We start from the raw sequence: 21585 nt of genomic DNA, 5'->3' as shown, positions 1-21585 counted from the left end.
AGATCACGATGGATTTTCTTAAGGAGTTATTGTCTAAAAAAATTATTATATCTGCTATAGAAAAATCCAACTTTAAAAATTATTAAGAAATCTTTTTTTCTTTCAACTCCAGCACTGACTCTTTTAAGTAGGAAAACTCTATTACTTTAGTTATTTACATCTTAATTCACGCACTCAAATAGTCACTAAAAGTTTCCCATGCTCTGACAAAATGGCAGAAGCACAGAAAACATTAAATGTAATGTAAAAATGGCAGAAGCACAGAAAACATTAAATGTAATGTTCAGGGCTTACAACCCAGTTGGGGAGATAAAGAAACAATAGATAGCTTCCATTGAACATTTACTATACACCAGTCACTGTAACACATGGAAATTACTTATATACACCTTATCACAAATCTTTGTAGAAAGTATTATCATAGCATAACAGAGGAAACTGAGGTAAGACATGGAGGCAGGACAAAATATTATGCTGACTCTGGAAACTCTCCTCTTAACCATACCCGCTACTACCTTCCTGGATGCATAAGATCCATGCCTTCCACTGGATCTCTGGTTCTGAGATTCTTTCTAGTCAAGGAGACTTTAAGAATCTGATGAAAGTTGACACAGTCTCTACGGACACAAACATTCTTTGCTATTTCCAGAAGTTTGTGTGTATCTCTGAAACATGGTAATGAGCCTCAGAACATAAACCCTTTGACTAATTAGATTAGTGGAGATCCAAACAGTTCAACCATCAAGGGGGCCACTGAACCAGTAGCCACATTCAGATCCAACCAGAAGCCATTGTCCAAAAGAAATTTCATTGTTATGGAAAAGAAAGGAAGAACAAGAGGTAGATATGTTTGAAGCAAAGTTTCTACAATATTTACATCCATTAAGCAACTAGACACTTATGGACTGCAGAGATTTTCAATATGAGAATTATTCTGATTATACAATGAAATATGCTGGTGGGAGGAATCTAAATAACCAATGTAGTGCTTTGTGAGAAAATACTGAGAGAATGATACGCAATGTCTTTGAGAAAAAGAGAAAGATGGGACTCAATGCTTGTTCAGGATGTTCTTTCTTTTAGATCTTATTGTAATTATCATTAATGTATCACTTTTTTCATTAACTTTACAAAATAAGCACAAAATTTTCAATAGTTCATAAAAGGGTATTTCTTTAGAACTCCGTAAATAGCAATGGTGCCTTGCCTCTAACCTGCAAGCATGGTAGTATTCATAAAAATAATCTGATGCCCCGTTAAGATTATCAAATTAAAATGCAAAACCATTGTTTCTTATCCTTTTTTTCATTATCACTTCCAAAAAAGAAACTTTTTAGACCTTTTTTTAAAACTAATTGCTCCCCTATAAAATTTTACTATTTTAGATATTCTGCACATCTGTGTTTAAACTATATGGGTATCTATGCTTTATATCTTTAAAAATTAAGATTATTTTATCCTTGAGAACCAAATTTTACCCCTTTAAAAATATCACCCCCTTTGAAAATGTATATGCTAAACTATAAATTTTTATGAGCAAATTTTATATAACAATAACTTTTGTAAATTGTCATGTGAGTACTTCCTATATGCCAAGCACTATACTAACCCTTCAGAATCAAAATTCTGGAAAGATATTGCTATGTAGCTTAAAATCAAGACAGAAAAATGTTAAAATCAATATAAAACAGAGTAATATAATCAAAATAAATCAATATTAAAAATTAATATATAGTAGAAAAATCCTTGTTATTAAATATTATTTTAAGGACCTATAGTTATATGGATAGAGAACCAAAGAAATATTCTTGTTTCTGTTATTGCGACTGAGTTTAGCCCCTGTTAGTATTGCATAGGAAATATCTGATAGAGCCAAACTATCTTTGAACTTTATAACTGCCTAATTTGCTTGTTTCTTAGAGGAACTATTTCAGTAAAGGAATGCATATTTTGTAATATGTATATATGATGTATGTAGCTAATAATTAAAAATAAAAATATAGATTTTTTTAAGCCATAAATATGTATAATAATTTGATTTTCTAATGCTTAGGAGAAGAGTCATTTCAATTAAAATAAATAAATCATAAGACTAATGCTTTTAATTAAGTGAATGGTATCAGATAGACAGATTGTTAGATCAATCAGTAGATCAATGGATGGATGGATAAATGAATTGGTGGATGGATGGATGGATGGATGGATGGATGGATGGATGGATGGATCAATCGATAAATAAATAAATAGATAAATATGTACATATAACAGTAATTAATTTTCTTTTGTAGCTTCTCTCTGGGAAACTAATCCTGGTATAATTAGGATTTTTTCCAACGAAGTTACTGCTACCTTTCTGATAGAATCTAATGAAGATGATTATACTGGCTTTCATGCAACATATACTACATTTAATAGCACAGAACTTAGTAGTAAGTATTGTTTATTCTTTAACTTTTGAATCTTCAGATGTTTTAATATTGTAATGGAACTTTTAAAATAACAGAACCTAAAATTTTAGAACAAGATTGTAATCTGTTTTATTACACAAGTTCTTTAATGACTATCTCTTATGAATACCTCTCCCTACCTAATACTTGGAAATAAATGGAGAATTAAAAAGGTTCATGTTATTCAAAAATATCAAATAACTAAGTTGAATAACAATATAAATTTATATAATAATTAAATTTTATGTACTGCAAGTATTCAAAGTAAATTTTTAAAATTAGCTTTGAACTAATTCTGTGACTGTTCTGCATTAAGTTAATTTTGACCAGGGTATTAAAGTTAGCAATAGAGAGAAAACAAAATATGGGACAGAGTTTATGTTGGTAAACCACTGGAGGTAAGATGCAAAAATAAAAAGCCAAGAAGCTTGTCTTTGTTCAAGTTTTAATTACGTATAAGAAAGATATGACTTTAACACAGTTGGCAGCAAAAAGCTATTTTTTTCACTAAATGAAATAAAACTGAGTTAAGAGAAATTAAGAAAGATTTTGTGCATGCCACTTAATTATAAACTCTACAATGTTAGATTATTTTCAATACAGTCTATTACAACTAGTCACATGTGGACTAAATTTGAAGTGTTTTTTTTCTTTTTTTTTTAATTCACAGATTATGAGAAAATTAACTGTAATTTTGAAGATGGTTTTTGCTTCTGGATCCAGGATCTAAATGATGATGGTGAATGGGAAAGAGTTCAGGGAAATACCTTTCCTCCTCTTACTGGACCAGATTTTGACCACACTTTTGGCAATATTTCAGGTATAATTTATATTAAATTTGTAAATAACGAGGAAGGTGATGTGAATTGTTCATCAGTTTAAAGTGAGCAGTATTAAATACAAGACAATTTTTTCATATTTTTTTAAATCATGGACTAATAAATGCATTTAAATAAAAATGGCAATAAAATAGGCAAGTAAAAGTGATTGTTTTAAATATATATATGTATATATATATATATATATTACCATATATATGCACAAGATATTGAAAAGTGCAGAGGGCATTAGAGACAAGGAAACGGGTTGTCACCCTAGCTTTGGCACTTATAATTAACTAAGTAAACTTATGTGAGGTAATTAACTTTTCTGAACTTTGGTCTACTTTGCCTTAATTTCATTTTCTGATTGTTCATTGTTACTGCATAAAAATATAACTTATTATTTATATTGATCTTGTAATCCGTAGACTTGTTGAACTTGTTATTAGCTCTAATAGTTTTTAAGAATTTCTTAGATTTTTCAATATACAAGATCATGCCATGTTGAAACAGAGATAGGTTTACTTTTGAGAAGCTTCATCCTGTCATGCTGCTATAATGGAATACCACAGATAGGTTGGCTTAAACAATAAAGATTTATTTTTTATAGTTCCAGAAATCTGGAATTCTGAGTGCCAGCAAGGTCAGGTTCTGACAAAAACCCTCCTGGTTCACAGACAGGTGTCTTCTTATTGTATCTCACATAGCAGAGAGACAGAAAGAAGAGTGAGAGGGACGGAGGGACGGAGGGAGAGATGGAGGGAGGAAAGAAGGAAGGGAGAGAAGGAGGTTAAAAAGCAAGGAAGGAAGGAAGGAAGGAAGGAAGGAAGGAAGGAAAGAAGGGAAGGAAGGAAGGAAGGAAGGAAGGAAGGAAGGAATGGTTGAAGGAAGGAAGGAAGGGGAAGGAAGGAAGGAAGGAAGGAAGGGACCCTATAAAGTCACTAAACCCACCATGAGGGCTCCAACCTCCTGACCTACCTCCCAGAGTCCCCATCTCAAAATATCATGATGTTGGGGATTCAGATTTGAACATATAATTTGGGGTAGACACAACCATTCAGTCCGTAGCAGAAGGACAATGGAAGAGCTGATTCTGAAGCATGGCCCTAAAAAAATGGTTGTGATTTGTGAGTACATTTTCCATGTGAATGGAATGTTAGAATTAGATTTCTGGTGGAAACATTAACACAGGAACAAAAATATTTTACTGAGGAGACCAGAAATCATGGGGAATTATCAAGAGATAAGAAACTTCTAAAAGAAAGACCACTCATGAAAACCTTTGTAGCATGTACTCATAACATCAAATGTAATCACCGAGACTCACAAATCTAGAAGTGTATATATATATATATATATATATATATATATATATATATATACACACACACATATATATATATCATAAAGTAAGAAAAATTACAAAAAGGAAAGAATAGAAATTAGTGTATTTAGATAATTTTCTTAGTCAAAATCCATCCCACAATATGACCATTTGTAGGTTACTGATCAGAATATGATTCAATTCTAAAAGCACATATGAAAATCTTCCTTTAATCAGGCCTGATTCTAGGCATTGAGGTCACTTCTAAGATGTTTCTTCAGAACCTCCAAGTTAAAACTTTCCTTTCTGTTAATCATTATGAGCATCTCTTGCTTTTCTTATCATCTTATTTGTTTCTTTTTATCCCAGTGTTCTTTTCAGGAGCAAGAATAGTGTCTTCATTATCTTTGAATTCTTAGTGGATTTTCACTGCTTAAATCTAATTAATACATATGTAAAACTATTCTTGAATATATGAATGAATATCCACAACCTTGACTCAATAAGTCTTTTATGAATGAGTGATTGACTGAATGAAATTGCTTATAACATAAAAATAATTTGAGCACATGTCATGTATTATTAATGGTTACTTCTTTTACAAAGGTCAATATTCTCATTTTTATAACCTGAAAAGTAAATGGCTGACTTATGTCAACTGTGAATTACATCTAGTAAAAGGATATTAAAGAATTATTTTTTTCATGGTAGAAATGTATCTAATCCATATTCTTTAAACAATGACACTCCTAGAATAACAAAATATGATTCATCACACTACTTTATCTTGATCAAAATATTTCTTAATAAAAAGTGACTACTTTTAATCTATTTCCACACGCATCACTAAGATGATACTTCCATTCAAGAAGTATTTTTTGAGCCCCATACTCTATTCAAGGCATTCAAAATATATCTGTGAACAAAAGAAACCAGACTTTCAGCTCTCATGAAACACACATTCTAGCAAAGAAAAAAAAGAACAATAATGCATGACAAGTAATTACATTTTGGGAGTAGGTTAAATGTCAATGAGTACTCTGGGAAAATACAGAGCTTGGTAAAGGCAATGGAGAAGGCAGGTGTGTGGTGCCATTGCAAATTAAAATAAGGTGATCAGGTCAGGGCTCACTGAAAAAGTCACATTTGAATCAAAACTTGATAAGATTGAAGGAATTAGAAAGATATTATTCCAGACAGAGGGAATAAGCAGGGCAAAGACTCTGAAGGGAGCATACCTGACCTGTTTGAAGAAAAGCCAGGAGGCCAGCATGGCTACAGTAGTGTAAATAGAGCCAGTAGGGTCCAGATCATAATGGGTCTTCTGTGGCTTTGGCTTTTTTTCTCAGTGAAATGAGGAGTTATGAAAGGTGCTTGAGCATAGGTGTGATAGGATTCACACTGACTGGTAGAATAGTTTGTGGAAGGGCAAGGGTGTTGTCACAGAGACCAGCGGAAGGCTTTTCCCTAACTCAGAAAAGAGATCATCAAACTGTCAGGTCAGTGGGAGCAAATGTGGTGAGAAGAAGGTCAGAGTCTGTGTATAATGTTAAAGTTAACAGGATCCTGCTAAATTAGTTAACAGTGTAACCCTACAAACGAAAAAATATATTCTGTGTAGATGGTTGATCCCATTAAACCAAACATGTTTAGTACTGAAAATTATGACATCCATAGTCTCATACGTAATTAATTTTCTTTGAATAAATTATTTCTCAGGGCCGATCCTCTATGGATAAATTTGTTATCTATACAGCTGAAGACTAACCCCAAAGTGAAAATCACCCTGACTCTCTAAAGAAGCCTGGCCTAAAACAGTCACATAATTTGACCACTTTTTTACTATTAAAAAAAATCTACCACACTTGGACAAGAGTAGTTAGAGGAAAGTGCAAAAAGCATTTATAGCTCCTCACAATGACAGACACCTTTTCTGTAGTTGAAATCTTTGATGTTCAAATTATCATTTTTCTACTTTTATGTCATCAGATTAATGGATAAAATAATTTCACTGATATTTGAAAGACATAAGTACATTACAGGAGAGAAATGGTTTCAGCTTGCCATCAGATTAAATAACTAACGAGATAAGATAAAACTGACCAAAGTGAAACAGGTTGAATGTCAGGTAAAGGTTTGAAATAGCTGAGTCAGAAATGGAGTCTCAGGAGAAAGTGTGTATGTAGCAAGACTTATTTAAAGTGAGGCAAGTCAGAGCAGTTCAGAGCCCACCAAAGGCAGCAGTGTAATGAGAATGGATGATGGGGTTTAATAGGTCTTCTCCAATTCTCATATCGGCAATTTCATAATCTACCAGTCATTCCCCACCCCAGGGCATTTTTCTTCCAACCTGCTTTTTTATGTCAGAACATCCTACCTCTGAATTGGAAGAGGATTAAATCTCTCCTGCTGTTCCTTTTATCCATGCAGAGTTGTTTTGGTTTTTTTGTTTTTGTTTTTGTTTTTGTTTTTGTTCTTTGCCTTCACTTTAAATGACAGGAAAGTCTAACTCAAACAGATAAACTTTGAATTAACATTGCTTTTAGAAAGAATATCTAAGGCCCTTCCTTTCTGAGTTCTGAAGAACTTTGTCCTAGTGAATCACTCGCTCCTAAATCTGTCAATGCTCAGACTTTCTCTGTACCTCTTAGAAGCAAAGGGAGTTAGTTGGTGGAAATGGTCGCACTGATTTCGGGCAGCATCTTGGTGTGCTCGGAAGTGGCCCATTTGTTCACAATGGTCAGGGAAAATGAGGTTAGTAATCTGTGAAAACTTCAGAAGTGCAGAGGTCGCAAAAGGGCTATACAGACCAAAGAAAGCACTTCTTTGTTGGCCTTTCTCAATGAAATCATAGTTGTTTCTAATGCTTAGAGGTTAGCATGGTATAATCGTAAAGATCATTAAAATAGATACCCTGAAGTCTTAGCTAGCTTTAAATCTTAGCTCTGCCATTTAAACAAGTTACCTTTCCTCTCCCTGTGCCTCAGCTTCCTCATCTGAAAAGTGGGGTTGATGATAATAGGACCTGACTTTACAGGCATGTTATGAACATTAAGTTGATTATTATGTTTTTGAAAAATAGAAAAATACCTGGCACATGAAAAGTACTATATAAATTTTAGTATTATAATGATTTTCTTTTCATGGCACAAGTAGTCAACAGACACAAATTGGCTGTAGTACTGTTCTAAGTAGTATGCTGGGGAGGAAAATAGTTATATTGCTCAATTTTAAAAATATATATTAAGTCTTTAGATATCTGCATTTCATTTAATGTGCAAACTCTTTATCAAATAAGCACCTCTAGTGTTTTCTAAATAGCTGTCTTTATTTCCTTATGTTTCTCGTGATATCGAATTTTAGAAAATAATCTTACTTTTCAATATTGACAGAATCTGAATTTGGTTGATTCTCCAATCTAAAACTTTCAATATTTATCTACTTACAAAGTGATTTATCTCAGCCTATTTTCTTCTTGAGAAGGGATCTCCAAGTTTCCAGAGAGTTCTACTGTCTCTCCAGTTGCTCTGTCTCTGCATCAGCATCAGCGCATACCCAGCACTTTTACTCCTTAATTGGGATGCTGGATGTAGGGAGGTTAGGTTCAGCTCATGGAGAAATACGCAGAAAGAAGGAAGTTGTAAGAAAACCTAATGGCTCAAGAAAGAGGTTTATTCAGTGTGCTTAAATTAATTAAATGTATTCAATTTTCTGGGTTTTAAGCTGACCCTGAGGTTAATTATGAGAGCTCTCGAAGACATTTAAAGATAGTTGAAGGATTTTAAAAGAAATTATCATTTGACTGCATAAATTTCCATATGGTTTTGGAAAAAATCTATGTAATGATTCCTTTTGTATAGTACTTTAATAAATTTAAAAATGAGAAAGCAAGCCAAATTAGTGTAACATGAATATATATAGTATAACATGAAACAAAATTCAGCTAATCCATATAGAGAATTCAAAAGAGAACTAAGTATCTTTTTCCTAAAGTTCTAGCAAGTTTAAAAAGTCACATATGGACATAAATATTATGCACAACAAAATTTATAAGTAACATCAGAGAAGTACACTTGCGACTGAGAATTCTAATTGGGAAGACCAAGAGAGGTTTTTCCAAAGGAGATGGCAATTTGATTTAAATGACCTCAAAAAATTAGTAAGATTTGACAGGTACAATTGGAAGAGAAAGCGGAAGGACAGGAAAACAGAAAAAAACAGTTATAAAATTTCTGGGTGTTAAAAAATTAAAACAATCTACTTTATAGAAATGCTGCATATAAATAAAGAAATTATAAGAACTATGACTAAAATATGATATTTGAGTCATAGTACAGAAAACTCAAATATCAGAGTGAATTTGTACTTGGTTAATAGGAAATAAATAGACGGTAAAAGATATTGAATAAGGGACCAATTAGATTGCACAGAAAGAAGCATTATTAAGCAGTGATGTAGGTAATGAAATATTCTCATGGAGAGTTAGAGAACTAAGACAAAAACACACTTGGAAATGCATAGTAAGCATGATGGTCTGACTTAAATCATTGTCCCAAGTGTTATGATGTTCTTACCCTCCTCCACCTGGTGAGAAATTTCCATAAAAATACTGTGTGAACTTCTGGTTTCCATACTCTGAGTTGAACCAACTGCAGTGGGCCCAGGAGGCAAAATTAGAAACAATAGGTGCACGATAACTTACTCTTAAAAAATAAAAGAGTTTTTGAATTATGTTAATTAAAATGGAATGGGCTGCCTCAAAATGCAGTGATTCCTGCCGCATCTGACCTGTGTTAGAAAGAGGTTGAGTGCCCCCTATAGGCAAAGCGTTACAGATGAAATTGAATGACAATTGGATAGCTAAGTAAATTTTTTTTTGTAAACTAGAATTCTCTACTATTAAAATTCATAATTTTGTAAAGAATTTCTTTTATTTACTAACTTGTTAAAAAGAATTTAGCTGGTATCATAGAAATATTAATATAATATTTTATTTTACTAAATTTCAAAATATGCAATTCTATATATTTACTATATTGTATTTTTTAATTTATTATGCAAATTCATAAGGTACTATAGTTCACATAATTATGTTTTATCTGGACAATGATACAAAACTCATAACATCATGATACCCTCCTTAACAAACTAAAAATTCCTAATTAATATGTTACTGCTTAATGAGTAAAGAACAGATTAAAAATATTTCACATTATAACAAATTGACTACGAACATGGCCAAACATTAAAAAGGGCATGATGTGTGTTTATGTTATATAATTGCAGCTAACTAGAACTATTTCTAAATAGGCTAGTCATTTCAGTACTTACTTGTGGCATTCAGTGGAATTTTAATTATTTCCTCCCCAACTACATTCTAAGTGACTAAAAGGTCAACTCAAAAGGAATTTGGAGTTGGGCATTTAGAGTGAATTGTTGAATACTTCCTCTGTATCCATGCAATTTTTTTCAGTAAGTTGAATAATTAAGCATTAACTATATAGCTAAAATAAATACTCATGAAATATTACAGCATTATATAAAATATAACTAATGTGTTAATAATATAAATGTTAAACATGTATTCTTTTCTATTTTATGTTTTGTAATCTAGATCCAAAGAATGTGCATATATTATATTTATTAAGATATTTAACCATGATTTCACCTTGATAAAAATACTCATTTATTCTGAATAATTTTTGCCTCACTGATCTAAATGTGCTTTAATGCATCTATTGGCAGTTCTACTAGCACTTTTCTTCATGTCTTTGTCTATTATTAATAAGTTTCAATTTTATGTGCAGCATTGCCTATAAAAATTCTGTCAGAAAGCACAAGAAATAAGATGCTTGATTTCAAATAAATTCTAAATTTTAGCATTTCATAAAGAATTACATTTCAGTAAAATTAGATTTATCTAATATTTCATTTGCTTTTTATCATATTTTGTTATATGATTCTTATTTCTTGTCATAATGTATGAGCTGCAAACTAAGAATAAAAAACTTCAATTCTCTTAAGGAAATGTTCAAAATGTTCTCCCCAATAACTCTTCCCACACTTTAAATGACTCAACTCATTGGTTGGAATAATGAATTACAGACCAGAGCGCACTTTATTCAGTAGCTTCAGCTATTTAGAAAGATTTTTTTGTGGATTAACATGCTAATTGGTCCTCTGTGATCTAATTAGTTATCATTCAAAGGAATATGGAAAATGAAACAATTATAAAATTAGATAACTTCCCATTTAGAGAAATCCAGTATCATCAATCGGATAAAAAAAAAAAGGATGGTCTTTGAAACTTTCAAACCTATATTTAAATTGCCTGTATCATGAGTTATCCCACCAGTATATTTAAATACCTTCAGGGACTGACTGTCTCTAAAGAGCAAATTAATCAAAACATCTAATAAAGAGAATTAAAGTGGTATTTGGACATGATAATATGATGCAATAATCATGAGGACTCAATAATAAGTCAGATTTTGATATATTCCTAGTTGTGCTCCAGTTCAAGATTCTTGTTTTATAAACTGGGAGGTCCAGAGTCGAAAAGTGATTTTTCCTAAATAACAATTTGTTCTCCCAAATACAGTGCCTTCTGGGTTTCAGTCTAGTGTCCTTTTCACTCTACCTAAATACAATTTCTCATATTTCCATCTTACAGTTCCTGCTAATGAATATGTTACATAATGAAAGTGCTGATATTTAAGTGAAGTGAAAACCGTTTTGTTGTTTTTACAGGATTTTACATTTCCACCCCAACTGGACCAGGAGGGAGACAAGAAAGAGTACAGCTTTTAAGTCTCCCTCTGGACCCCACTTTGGAACCAGTCTGCCTTAGTTTCTGGTATGTTGTACACACACGTTAAATACCATATTATTTAATGAGCAACATTGCCTTTCTCATGTTGCGAGGCTCAGATTTCATTAAGATGTTATCTCAGCTTTTAAGGAATTCAACATTACTTTTCTAATTGATAAAGAAATAAAATGCCAGGTGATTCTCACCCCTTCTCTAGCAACTCCCTCACCAAAGGGAAAAGGGGTTATTTCAAAAACAGTAAAGAATTTGGAAGAACTCCAAAATGCATTTATTCTAACGTGGTAGGAATTTATTTATTTTTTCTTGTTTCCAAACTAGGTACTACATGTATGGTGAAAATGTCTATAAATTAAGCATTAACATCAGCAGTGACCAAAACATGGAGAAGATAATTTTTCAAAAAGAAGGAAATTATGGAAAAAATTGGAATTATGGACAAGTAACAATAAATGAAACAGTAGAATTTAAGGTTGGCAAATACTTTGTGTGTCATAATCATATATTTTTATTCTAAAAATGGTTATACAATTATAGTTAATGATGATATAATGAAAAAAAATTATTTATTTTCTGAATGTAGCCCAGTCATTTTCTCTACTTTTTTAATCTACCTTTTTCTCTTTTTAAAATCTTTTAGTACCTCTATTTTTATTTATTTAATAACTTATTAAAAAACTACTAATGAGGAATGATTTACTTCAGGAAAGTATTGTTTATAATGAGCCATAGAATCCATGAAAACCTTGTAGAATATTTCAACTTTCTTCAGCAATTTTCTAGCACAAGTTAATCTTGTCTTCCTGTGCCCCTGCCACAGGACTTCCAACTTTTTACAAATACCACCTAGATCAGCTCTGCAATTTTCTAAGAAATATCCTTGCCTCTTAGAAGATCGGCGCCTACCAGTATCCAACCAATCTGCCCCACTCTGACTTAATCTCCATATATTTCCTAAAAAAATTTTATCAGCTGTGTCATTGGAAGTCTCTGATCATTTATTTCACATTAGGGTGAATTAATTTTTCAGATAATGGTTTAATGTGTACTCTTCCTAAGGGTGTTTACAATTAAAATATAGGATAAAATAGGTGAATAGTTTAACCAAATTAACAATGTCTTCATTGGATAATTTCAGACAAGAAGGTATAATTTTCAGAAAATGTATTATTTGGACAAACATTGTTATCAGTGAAGGCTTCAGTTCTTTCCCGGTACTTGTTATAAGGCAGGCAATAATCAACGATCCTCATCTGTATTTCTCACATCTTTCTTTCATTTTTCCTTTTTTTCTTTTTTCTGGGTCTGTCCTTAAGTTCTGTGAAGTTTTTTTCTCCACCTTTATTTGTTTTCTGTTAATACAAAGAAGAGTAAAGGAAAATAGAACATTCAGGGAACAAAGAGATAGCAGAAACAGGGACATAAGTATTGCAGTGACTAAATCTGGCTCAAGTCACTGAACAGGTTTTGTTTTGTTTTGTTTTGTTTTGTTTTGTCATAAAATCAGCACAACTTTTCTTCAAAGTTAGCTCATCAGAGTGAAAGCGTCAAGTTCTAAAAATATTTTCACTTTGGTTTTGCCACTTTGTTCTAAAATCTTGAACAAATCACATTAGTTCCTTTGAAATTCAGCTTGTGTATTCATGAAAGAGAAAAAGTAATGCATATTTGGAATAGTCCCTGGTGTGAAGCACGTGGAATGATCGTACAAATGAGTGAATCCATGACTACACAATAATGTTGCAAAAATTAAATGAGACAATGTATAACATCTGCATAGCATAGCAATTAATGTATAGCAGATATTCAGTTTCTGTCTTTTCTCTCATACATAGGAGAGAATTCAAGAAAGTCCCGCTAAAAATACCCACTGTCCAGAAGAACCTAATATAATTTGTATGACCACTGAGCCTTTCTCTCAAGTCTGGGTCTGTGTTCTCTGGGCATCACCCTCACACAGTATCCTATACCAGCTTCCTGGGTGAATTACAGCTGGAACTAGCTGGCCCTGAATGATCACATTGTACTCAAGTTTTCTCTAGTCCCCTTCTTCTCCAATTCAAATAATTTAATCAGTGTATCTTCTCTTCGGGACATATGCTCTAAGAAGGCAGATACCTACTTGGATTTCGAATATCGTTGGAGAAGAATCTGGGAGAAGTTTGTTCTTCCCTGCCAGACAATATATCTGTATGACAGAGTACAGTAGAATAAAACAGAGAGAAACTGTGACAATATTGCCTGACGAAGAAGGAAGATACTACTGAAAATTTAGACTAATATGAACCCAGAATAAGAGAGTTGGGCTCAGCAGAAGGACCTTGAATAACATAATCCATCAGCGTTTCCCTATGCAGTAATTTGTCCTTGGGTATTTGGAGATGTCAGGGTTGACCCTCCAGAGAACACTGGATCATAAAGAGATTCAAGTTAGGAACATTAGAGTGGAATCATTTCATATGCCTTTCTGAATTGCAGGTTGCTTTTAATGCTTTTAAAAATCGGCTCCTGAGTGATATAGCATTGGATGACATTAGCTTAACAGATGGGATTTGCAATGTGAGTCTTTATCCAGAACCAACTTTGGTCCCAACTCCTCCACCAGAAAGTCCTAGTAAGTAACCTTAACAGGAATTTTCCCTAATTAAGCCATTAATATTTTCAGGTAGATCTTTCTTTTGCTTATATTTTTCCATCTCAGCCTAATATTATTTTTTATTGGAAATCAAAGATGTTAAAATAGAAGTAAAATGAAAGCTAACAGAATATTACATGTTATACATAAACCCATAATAAAAAAAATCACTCAGTATTTTGTTATGCATCTTATTTGTGATAACTAGTACCTTTTCATTTTTTGAAAATAACAAAGGTACTGATTTCTATTTTGTTTTCACTAGAATACAAACTAATTCTGTATGGGCCATCGAGCATAGCCTATAGTTTTTTGGGAAGAAGCCTTAAGATTCTCATAGCCTTCTGAAAGAGTGATGATAAGATCTCAAGGGGAGTTAGGTTAAGCCTGGCATCCATCAAGCCCATTTCAAAAATAATTTAATAATAATGATTGACCTGGACTTTGAAGATACAGACCTAGATCACACAAAAGATTTCTTTCCTAAAATGGTACTTCTGTAAGACCTCATAATGTGCTTCCTTAGCAGAGGCACTAATATTTTGCAGTTGAGCAGCAACTAGGCTTTCTGGTGTCCTATGGTATTTTTAACTCAAAAGAGTATAATGGAGCCTGTGTCTACCTGTGTTAAGTCAAATTGGAAACACAACATTTCAAGAGGCAAAGAGACATTACCATTCATTTCATCCATGTCTACGGAAACGATCACTTCATATCACTTTCAGACTACAGCATTTGGCAGAAAGAAAAGGCATGTAATGATAAATGAAATCAAACACCTATTATTTTTTTTATTGGGATACTTTCACAGCATTACATTTTAAAGCAAAAACAACTTTTTTTGTCTTTGGTGGCTGGAAGCTGATCTAGCTCTACAGCTTTGCTGTGTCAAACCTCATGGATGTTTTGTTCTGTCATGGGTGTGAACTTACAAACAGAGCACTTTTTCCAGTTCTCATTTTCTTCCAAGCACACTTGAGACTCTTCTCTTATTCACGTCAGCAAATCAGATTGATAAACCTATCCAAATTTGATTTAACTTCAAAAACCATGTGTCTTACTACTTTCCAATCTTTGGTTAAAAAGAATACAGGCTTTCAGATGAGTGGTTTAACAACTCAAAAGCTCTAAAGATGACTGATATTTGAGAACATATAACAAACAAGTTGCTTTTAAGATAAAGATAGTAATTACATTCTCATGTTGGTCCCATGATATATTGTAAGTGTACTTACATCCTGGCAAAAGACTATGCCTTTAGGGGTTATAAATGAATTTCTCAGTATTTCAAACATTCATTCAAATTTTATAAATAACTACTATATACAAAGTATTGCATAAGAAATATAAGATGTAGCAATACCATTGGTACATAGAAAAATAAATAAATATTAAAAGCAATATGTAATTATGTGCCCTAAAAGTAAAAAATGAGAGAAGTCTCTTTGGAGAAGAGAGTGTGAACTGGAGAAGTCTTTAAGGAAGCATTAAAAATAAGAGACTGAATAATACCCATAAACTTGAAACAAAAGCATGGAAGTACCACACATTCCCATGTAATAATATTGGCCACAAACTTGTGGCAAGAAGTGAATTTCTTGACACCATACTCTGGGTCTAATTCACCTTTGCTTTACGCGTGTCTGACTGGTTTGTAATATCACATAAAAAGATGATGAATAAATATTATTAGATATGAACTAAGAACCTCTCTTTCCTTCTCTCTCTACTTAGTACTTTTCTTTTGGTGAAACAAACATTTTGCCAAACAAAAATCTGATCTAAGAACTAAAGCTTGAAAATGATGATGGGGGTAGGAGAAAATATCAACATGAACTCAATAATACGGGGTTTGTGGCATTGTTTAAAAATAATTATTTCACTTTATTTTCTTTAGATGCCCTAGGCCCTATTCTCTATTATATAAAATATTTTCATACAAAAACAAAAAACAAATTATAATTATTAAAATCACTGCTAGTTTGATAAATAATGCCTACGTATATCAAATGTTAGTGACATCTTATTTTGATATTGGCATTGTTTAAAACAATAGATTTTATTGGTAATCTTTTCAGCCAGTATGTTTTTCTATTCATCAAAAAGTGGTCAAGAAGAAAGATTTTCTTGGTGGAAGTAATATAGTTTCACAGGCTCAATATTTTAAAAGTAGCAAAATCTCATTATCTAAAATAAAAAAATTTGAAATAATTTTTGCATATAATATCATATATAAATAAAACTTTAAATATGATTTTCCACACTAAAATTTTATCTACATAATCCATACAGTTCTTATGTTTATTCCAGTCAGAAAGAGAGAAGGATAATACCTCGATTTCAAAGAAGCATGTTATCCCTGCATATTTTAATAGGGAAATTATAATGGTAGAATTACCCATCTGATTTTAAAATGTGAACTTCAGAATTTGCCCAGAGTGCATTTGTTCTGCTTTCAAAATGGTTCACTTCAGGGAAATATTTAGCCCAGAAGAAAATGTTAATTATCATCAAATACATTCTGAACAATTTCATTCTAATACCATTTGCAATTGGTTCAGTGAAATTCTTATTTGTGCAGAGCTTTCCTGGTTCCAGATCGCTGATTTGTTTAAGAGGAAATGAAAGGAAACCATGGTTGACTGGCTAATAAATTGCCTTTCTTTAGCTCTGAGAGAACATCTATATAAGAAAATAATCCCAGACAAGTAACTGACTAGCAAATATCAGTTTCCTTCCCTTTTTTTAGGGATCCACATTGTGCCCAATTTTTGGAAATGAAAAGTTCACTTTTCATAACTGCAGAAATTCTTCTACTTTTTGGCTTCAGTTGCTGCTGCATCAGCTCTAAGATTGTAGCCCTGTGACACTGGCACAAATTATTTAAATGTGGAGATTGTATTGAGAATGTTTTTTTAAAAAGTAAACATTTCATTACACAATTATCATGCCAATTTGCAACACAGTTGAGATAATTCATGACAAGATATCTATGAAATAGAATAGTTATATAAAAAAAGAAATCCACATTTAGGCCCCTGACTTGTTTCTGTGACTGTTAAAGATAATTAAGAAAAAAAAAATAGGACAAACTATAGTTTCAGCTATTTTACTAGTCAATTTTTATTTCTACAGTTTGCCCTTTTGGGCCATTATTAGGCCATTTTCCATTTCCAGAGACAAAATAAAAGTTAATTTGGAAAGTTTAATAAGCATGACACTATACTTAGAGCAAAATAATCTTTAACTTTAGTTCTTCTTATAGAAATAAATCAATAGCTATCCACCTCTCTTATAATTGATAGCCATATTTCAGCAGAGCTGATTGCCTTTTATATTATTAGTGTGACTTGACATTCAAACCCCTAGCAAATGACATATTAAGTGCACTCCTATAGTTCTGTATCAATGTGTTTTGGGCAATTTTATTTTTTCATCTTTTTACCTTTAAAAGTAAAAGCCTACTTATTAGGGCTAACATTAGGTAAATTGCTATTAATGACAAATAAAATTTAAACCACGAGAAATGAAAATTTAAACTCTATTGTCATAAATTTAATTTAAATTAAATTTATTTAATTTATATTACCATTATATCTGGGCACTATAACCTTTTAACAGAAATATAAATTTTCATAAATTGAGGACAAAATTTAATGGAAAATTTGATATTACAATATGAACTTTTCTATAATATTATAAAACTATGTATTACTATGATAATGAAAAATAATTATTGATTTTAAAATTAGTAACTTTTAACATATTCAGATATCAATGTGATATATTATTTCTCAAGCTACATCTATTATTTCCTTCACATGAGTACCAATCAAAAACCTTTTACCATATTTTTATTTCTTGTCTTACCAAACAGATCTTTAATTTGAAACCAGCTATTTTAAATGAAAGCTAGTCTCTCCTTTTCACCTCAGAGTAAACATTTCCACATTGACACATACCTCATGGACGTCAGAGGCTTAAGCATGTATTAAAAATGACATGCTTCAAGGAAACTATCTATCCCTGATAACTACTTTGCAAAATACTGCATATTATTTATATAGTGTATGTAGTGAAAATCCCTATTGGCATAGTAAGAAATTAATCAGAATACAAATCTTTGAAATAACAGCTCCAAGAAAAAGAAAAATGAGAGTTTAACAACTGTAAATAAATAGAGTTCCCCATACAAGACAGGCTATTTAATTCTCGTTCTCTGGATAAGGATGGTTTATCTAATAACACAGCATGACTGTGATATCCAGAATTACATTTCATGAGTCTTTGGCTCCTCTATTAAGAAGCACATGTTACATTTCCATTACATTAAAATAGATGTGTCCTCAGATTTAGGATGGTTGAAAGTGCCTTTGTCAATTCCTCAGTCATTTATATACAGAGAGTAACTGATATTTTTATCAGACCAGAGATATCATACTGGTCAGTTATTCAATATAAAAATATATATGAAATGCATTTCAAAAAGTGTTTCTTAAGTATTTTAAAGGAATGAATTTCCAAGACTTCTGTTTAGTGGAGAAATGCTAAGTAAACTGTCTACCGTTAACAGGCTTAACAGTTACACTTGACAACATTTTAGTTCCGGTTGTGATTTTATTAAAGTCCTCCCTACTTATCTACATATAATATAATGTACTGTTAAGTATTCAGCTATGTACTGTTAAGTATTCAGCTATGTACTGTTAAGTATTCAGCTATGAAAATTCAATACATTTTCCAAAATGTTGACTATTTACTATATTAGGAGTATCTACTTTTGAAATTTTCCTATTCCTTGAAGAGAAAATGAACATGATGGTTAAAAATCAACAACAAAAACAAAAACAAAAATAAAAAAAAGTACTGGCCACACTGGCCATGGCTAAACTTATGAAATAGAAAAAGCTGGTTTCCCCAGTCTTCAATCTACAGCGTTGTTTTTGTTTCTGCATTATACTTTTCCTTCCCCATTAGTTTCATCGAAGATTGAAGCAAGCATTTCATGACACTTAGAATTATTAAAATTAAATGAGTTGTGTGTATGTGAGAGTTGGGGGAGTTGTAGTAGGTTTTTCTACAGAAATCTTTGCAAGATAATCTGTCACAAGATCAAGGAGATATTAGCTTCGGAGGAACAGCTTCTTTGGGAGCAGAAAATTCCCTCGGCCTTTCACGCTTTCCAGTAGAGAAGCTGCCCTCACTCCCCATTATAACTCTTTCTTTGATTCAAGTATCTTCTTCAGCACCCTATGGACAGTGCTTTCTTTCTTCTAGATCTATCATTGACCTTACTTGTTAGTACTTTCATTTATAGTCTCTTCTGCCCTCCTTCTCTTTGTCTATACCCATCACGAATATGTCATACACCCACCAAGTGCCACTTATTGTGACTCAGTCTAAATCCTGCTTGTGGCTTGGACCACATGGTAGAAATAATTCAGAGTTTAATCAACCTAATAAGAGACAACAACATGCTGTGGGATGAGTCTGAGACTGAGTTGAAGTTTTGTCTTTGACATTAAATGAATGTGCACAGTATTAGCAAGTAACTGAATACCTCCAGTGCTTAAATAGAAATATTAATAGTAATTATCTAATCCAGAGAAATGCACTGAAAGCCAGTACTGAGAATGCCAGGCAATATGTAGGCACTTTCCATAAATTATGTCTGAATTTTACAACAACCTGAAAATCTCTAATACATATCTGTTTTATACAAGAGAAAATCAAATCTTGAAAAGACACAACTCGGAGCAACAATTTTAATCTACCAGTTTTATTAAGATATCTTCCTTTTACACACAATGTTCTTTTCCCAGATGAGACAATATGTGTAGAAGCACTGTGCAAAAGACAAGGTTTTGTAAGAGGTTTTTTATTCATGCTAAGCTCCTCTGGGTCCAGACAAGCTTGACCAAGGAGGGTATATAAGGTAGACCAGGCCCTAGTACCCCGTAGAATAGGATAAATTGACAATGATACTATGATCAAGCCACGACAATTGCTTCTCTGTGTTAGCAAATACGTCCTGAACCCAAATCTAAGAGGCTTATTACATACAAATTTGGAAGATGCACATGGCCTTCAAAAAATCTGCATAAATAAAACATATGATTTGTAGAAGAGGGATCAATAAAGAGAGATGACTAAAGGCATTGTCATAGGAGTAGAGACATTTAATTATCCCTACTATAATCTGATTACTATCTTATTGGGTTTCCAGTATCATATGTCTTTAATAATAGGAAATATACATATGCTTATTTCAGTTTTCTATATACTTCAGATTAGGTTACTTTTATTCTTTTGATCATATATATGAAATGATAATAAAAATAAGATAAACTAGGAATACTAAAAGTAGTTTGAGTTTTTATGTTACTTTAGAATTTTCTTCTAATAAGAAGATAAATATAAAGTATGTTAAGAATTTCGTAAATTTAATCTACCTTCTTAAAGCATCATACTTTTAACTGTAAGATTTGTGCTCTTTCTAATAAATTGTGTTAAGCTCAGTCCCAACTTGATTCCTGGACACTATTGGGTATCAGATCACTCTGTGGCAATAATTAAACAAATGGATTTTCATTCATCTCCCTTTCCTGACAGTCAAGTGCCTCAGTACACAAGATGTGAAGCTTCCTCTCTACCAAAAAAAAAAAAAAAAAGGTAGAAAAAAAGGAAAAAAAGCAAGAAATGACAAGATTAGTGATTTATTAGCTTTTCTCATAAAAGACTGACAGATACAAGATTTTTTCTATTATAAAGAATCATTTTCTTTTTTACTGCAGAGGGTTGATAACTTACTCATGCAGACTATAAAAGATGTTGAGCAAAAATGTTTCCTTGCCCAAATATTTTGGAAAACGATGTACTCTATTATGTGTTTTTGGAGATTCACAAAGAACAGGAGTATTTGAGGTTTTGAGACCTTCCTGGGTAAAGAGACCTGTTTACCTGTATTTTTCCCTTATTTAAGTTGCAAGGTTTCCTCATACACAAAATCTAAAATTTATCTGTCAAAACTAATATTTAAAGAAATGGAATTGGAAACTTTTTAGTAAATAGTACTATCTCTGAAATAAACAGTATTGCTAATGATTTTACATTGCTTTTCTTTTCAGCGGACTGTGGAGGACCTTTTGAACTGTGGGAGCCAAATACAACTTTCACTTCTATGAATTTTCCAAACAACTATCCTAATCAGGCTTTCTGTGAGTCATTTCTTTTCTATAACATGAGAAACAATTGTATATATCAAGGTTTCCCTTCAACACAGCAAAGTGGGCTATACATTTCTCATATCTGGATACGCTTGCCACATTTATGAGATTATGAGATAACAATAATATATCACTAACTTTTTTAGCAATTATTTCAGGCCAGGTTCTGTGTTAGTGCTTAATATACATTTTTTCAGTCAATTCTTACAATAATTCTTTGAAGCAGGTATTATTATTAGAATTCTCAAATTTAAAAGTTGAATAAAACCAGTAACTGAAAGAGCTAGCCTTACTCCAGATACC

At 32.1% G+C, this 21585-nt stretch overlaps 1 protein-coding gene across 1 annotated transcript in view; it reads left to right on the top strand.

The window, feature by feature from the left end:
* The window catches only part of TMPRSS15 (transmembrane serine protease 15), a 106898-nt gene that overhangs the window by 40076 nt on the left and 45237 nt on the right, over window positions 1–21585 (top strand). The window contains exons 8-13 of the mRNA XM_039857326.1: window positions 2289–2429; window positions 3118–3267; window positions 11343–11448; window positions 11743–11893; window positions 13900–14035; window positions 21184–21273. Coding sequence (XP_039713260.1) covers window positions 2289–2429; window positions 3118–3267; window positions 11343–11448; window positions 11743–11893; window positions 13900–14035; window positions 21184–21273 — 774 coding nt within the window. The remainder of the gene's footprint in view (window positions 1–2288; window positions 2430–3117; window positions 3268–11342; window positions 11449–11742; window positions 11894–13899; window positions 14036–21183; window positions 21274–21585) is intronic.

This window comes from Pteropus medius, unplaced genomic scaffold, assembly GCF_902729225.1.
Source record: "Pteropus medius unplaced genomic scaffold, Ma_sr-lr_union100, whole genome shotgun sequence".
NCBI classification, from domain to species: Eukaryota; Metazoa; Chordata; class Mammalia; order Chiroptera; family Pteropodidae; genus Pteropus; species Pteropus medius.
Note: the sequence above shows the minus strand (reverse complement) of the source record. Positions and strands in the feature narration are given on the sequence as shown.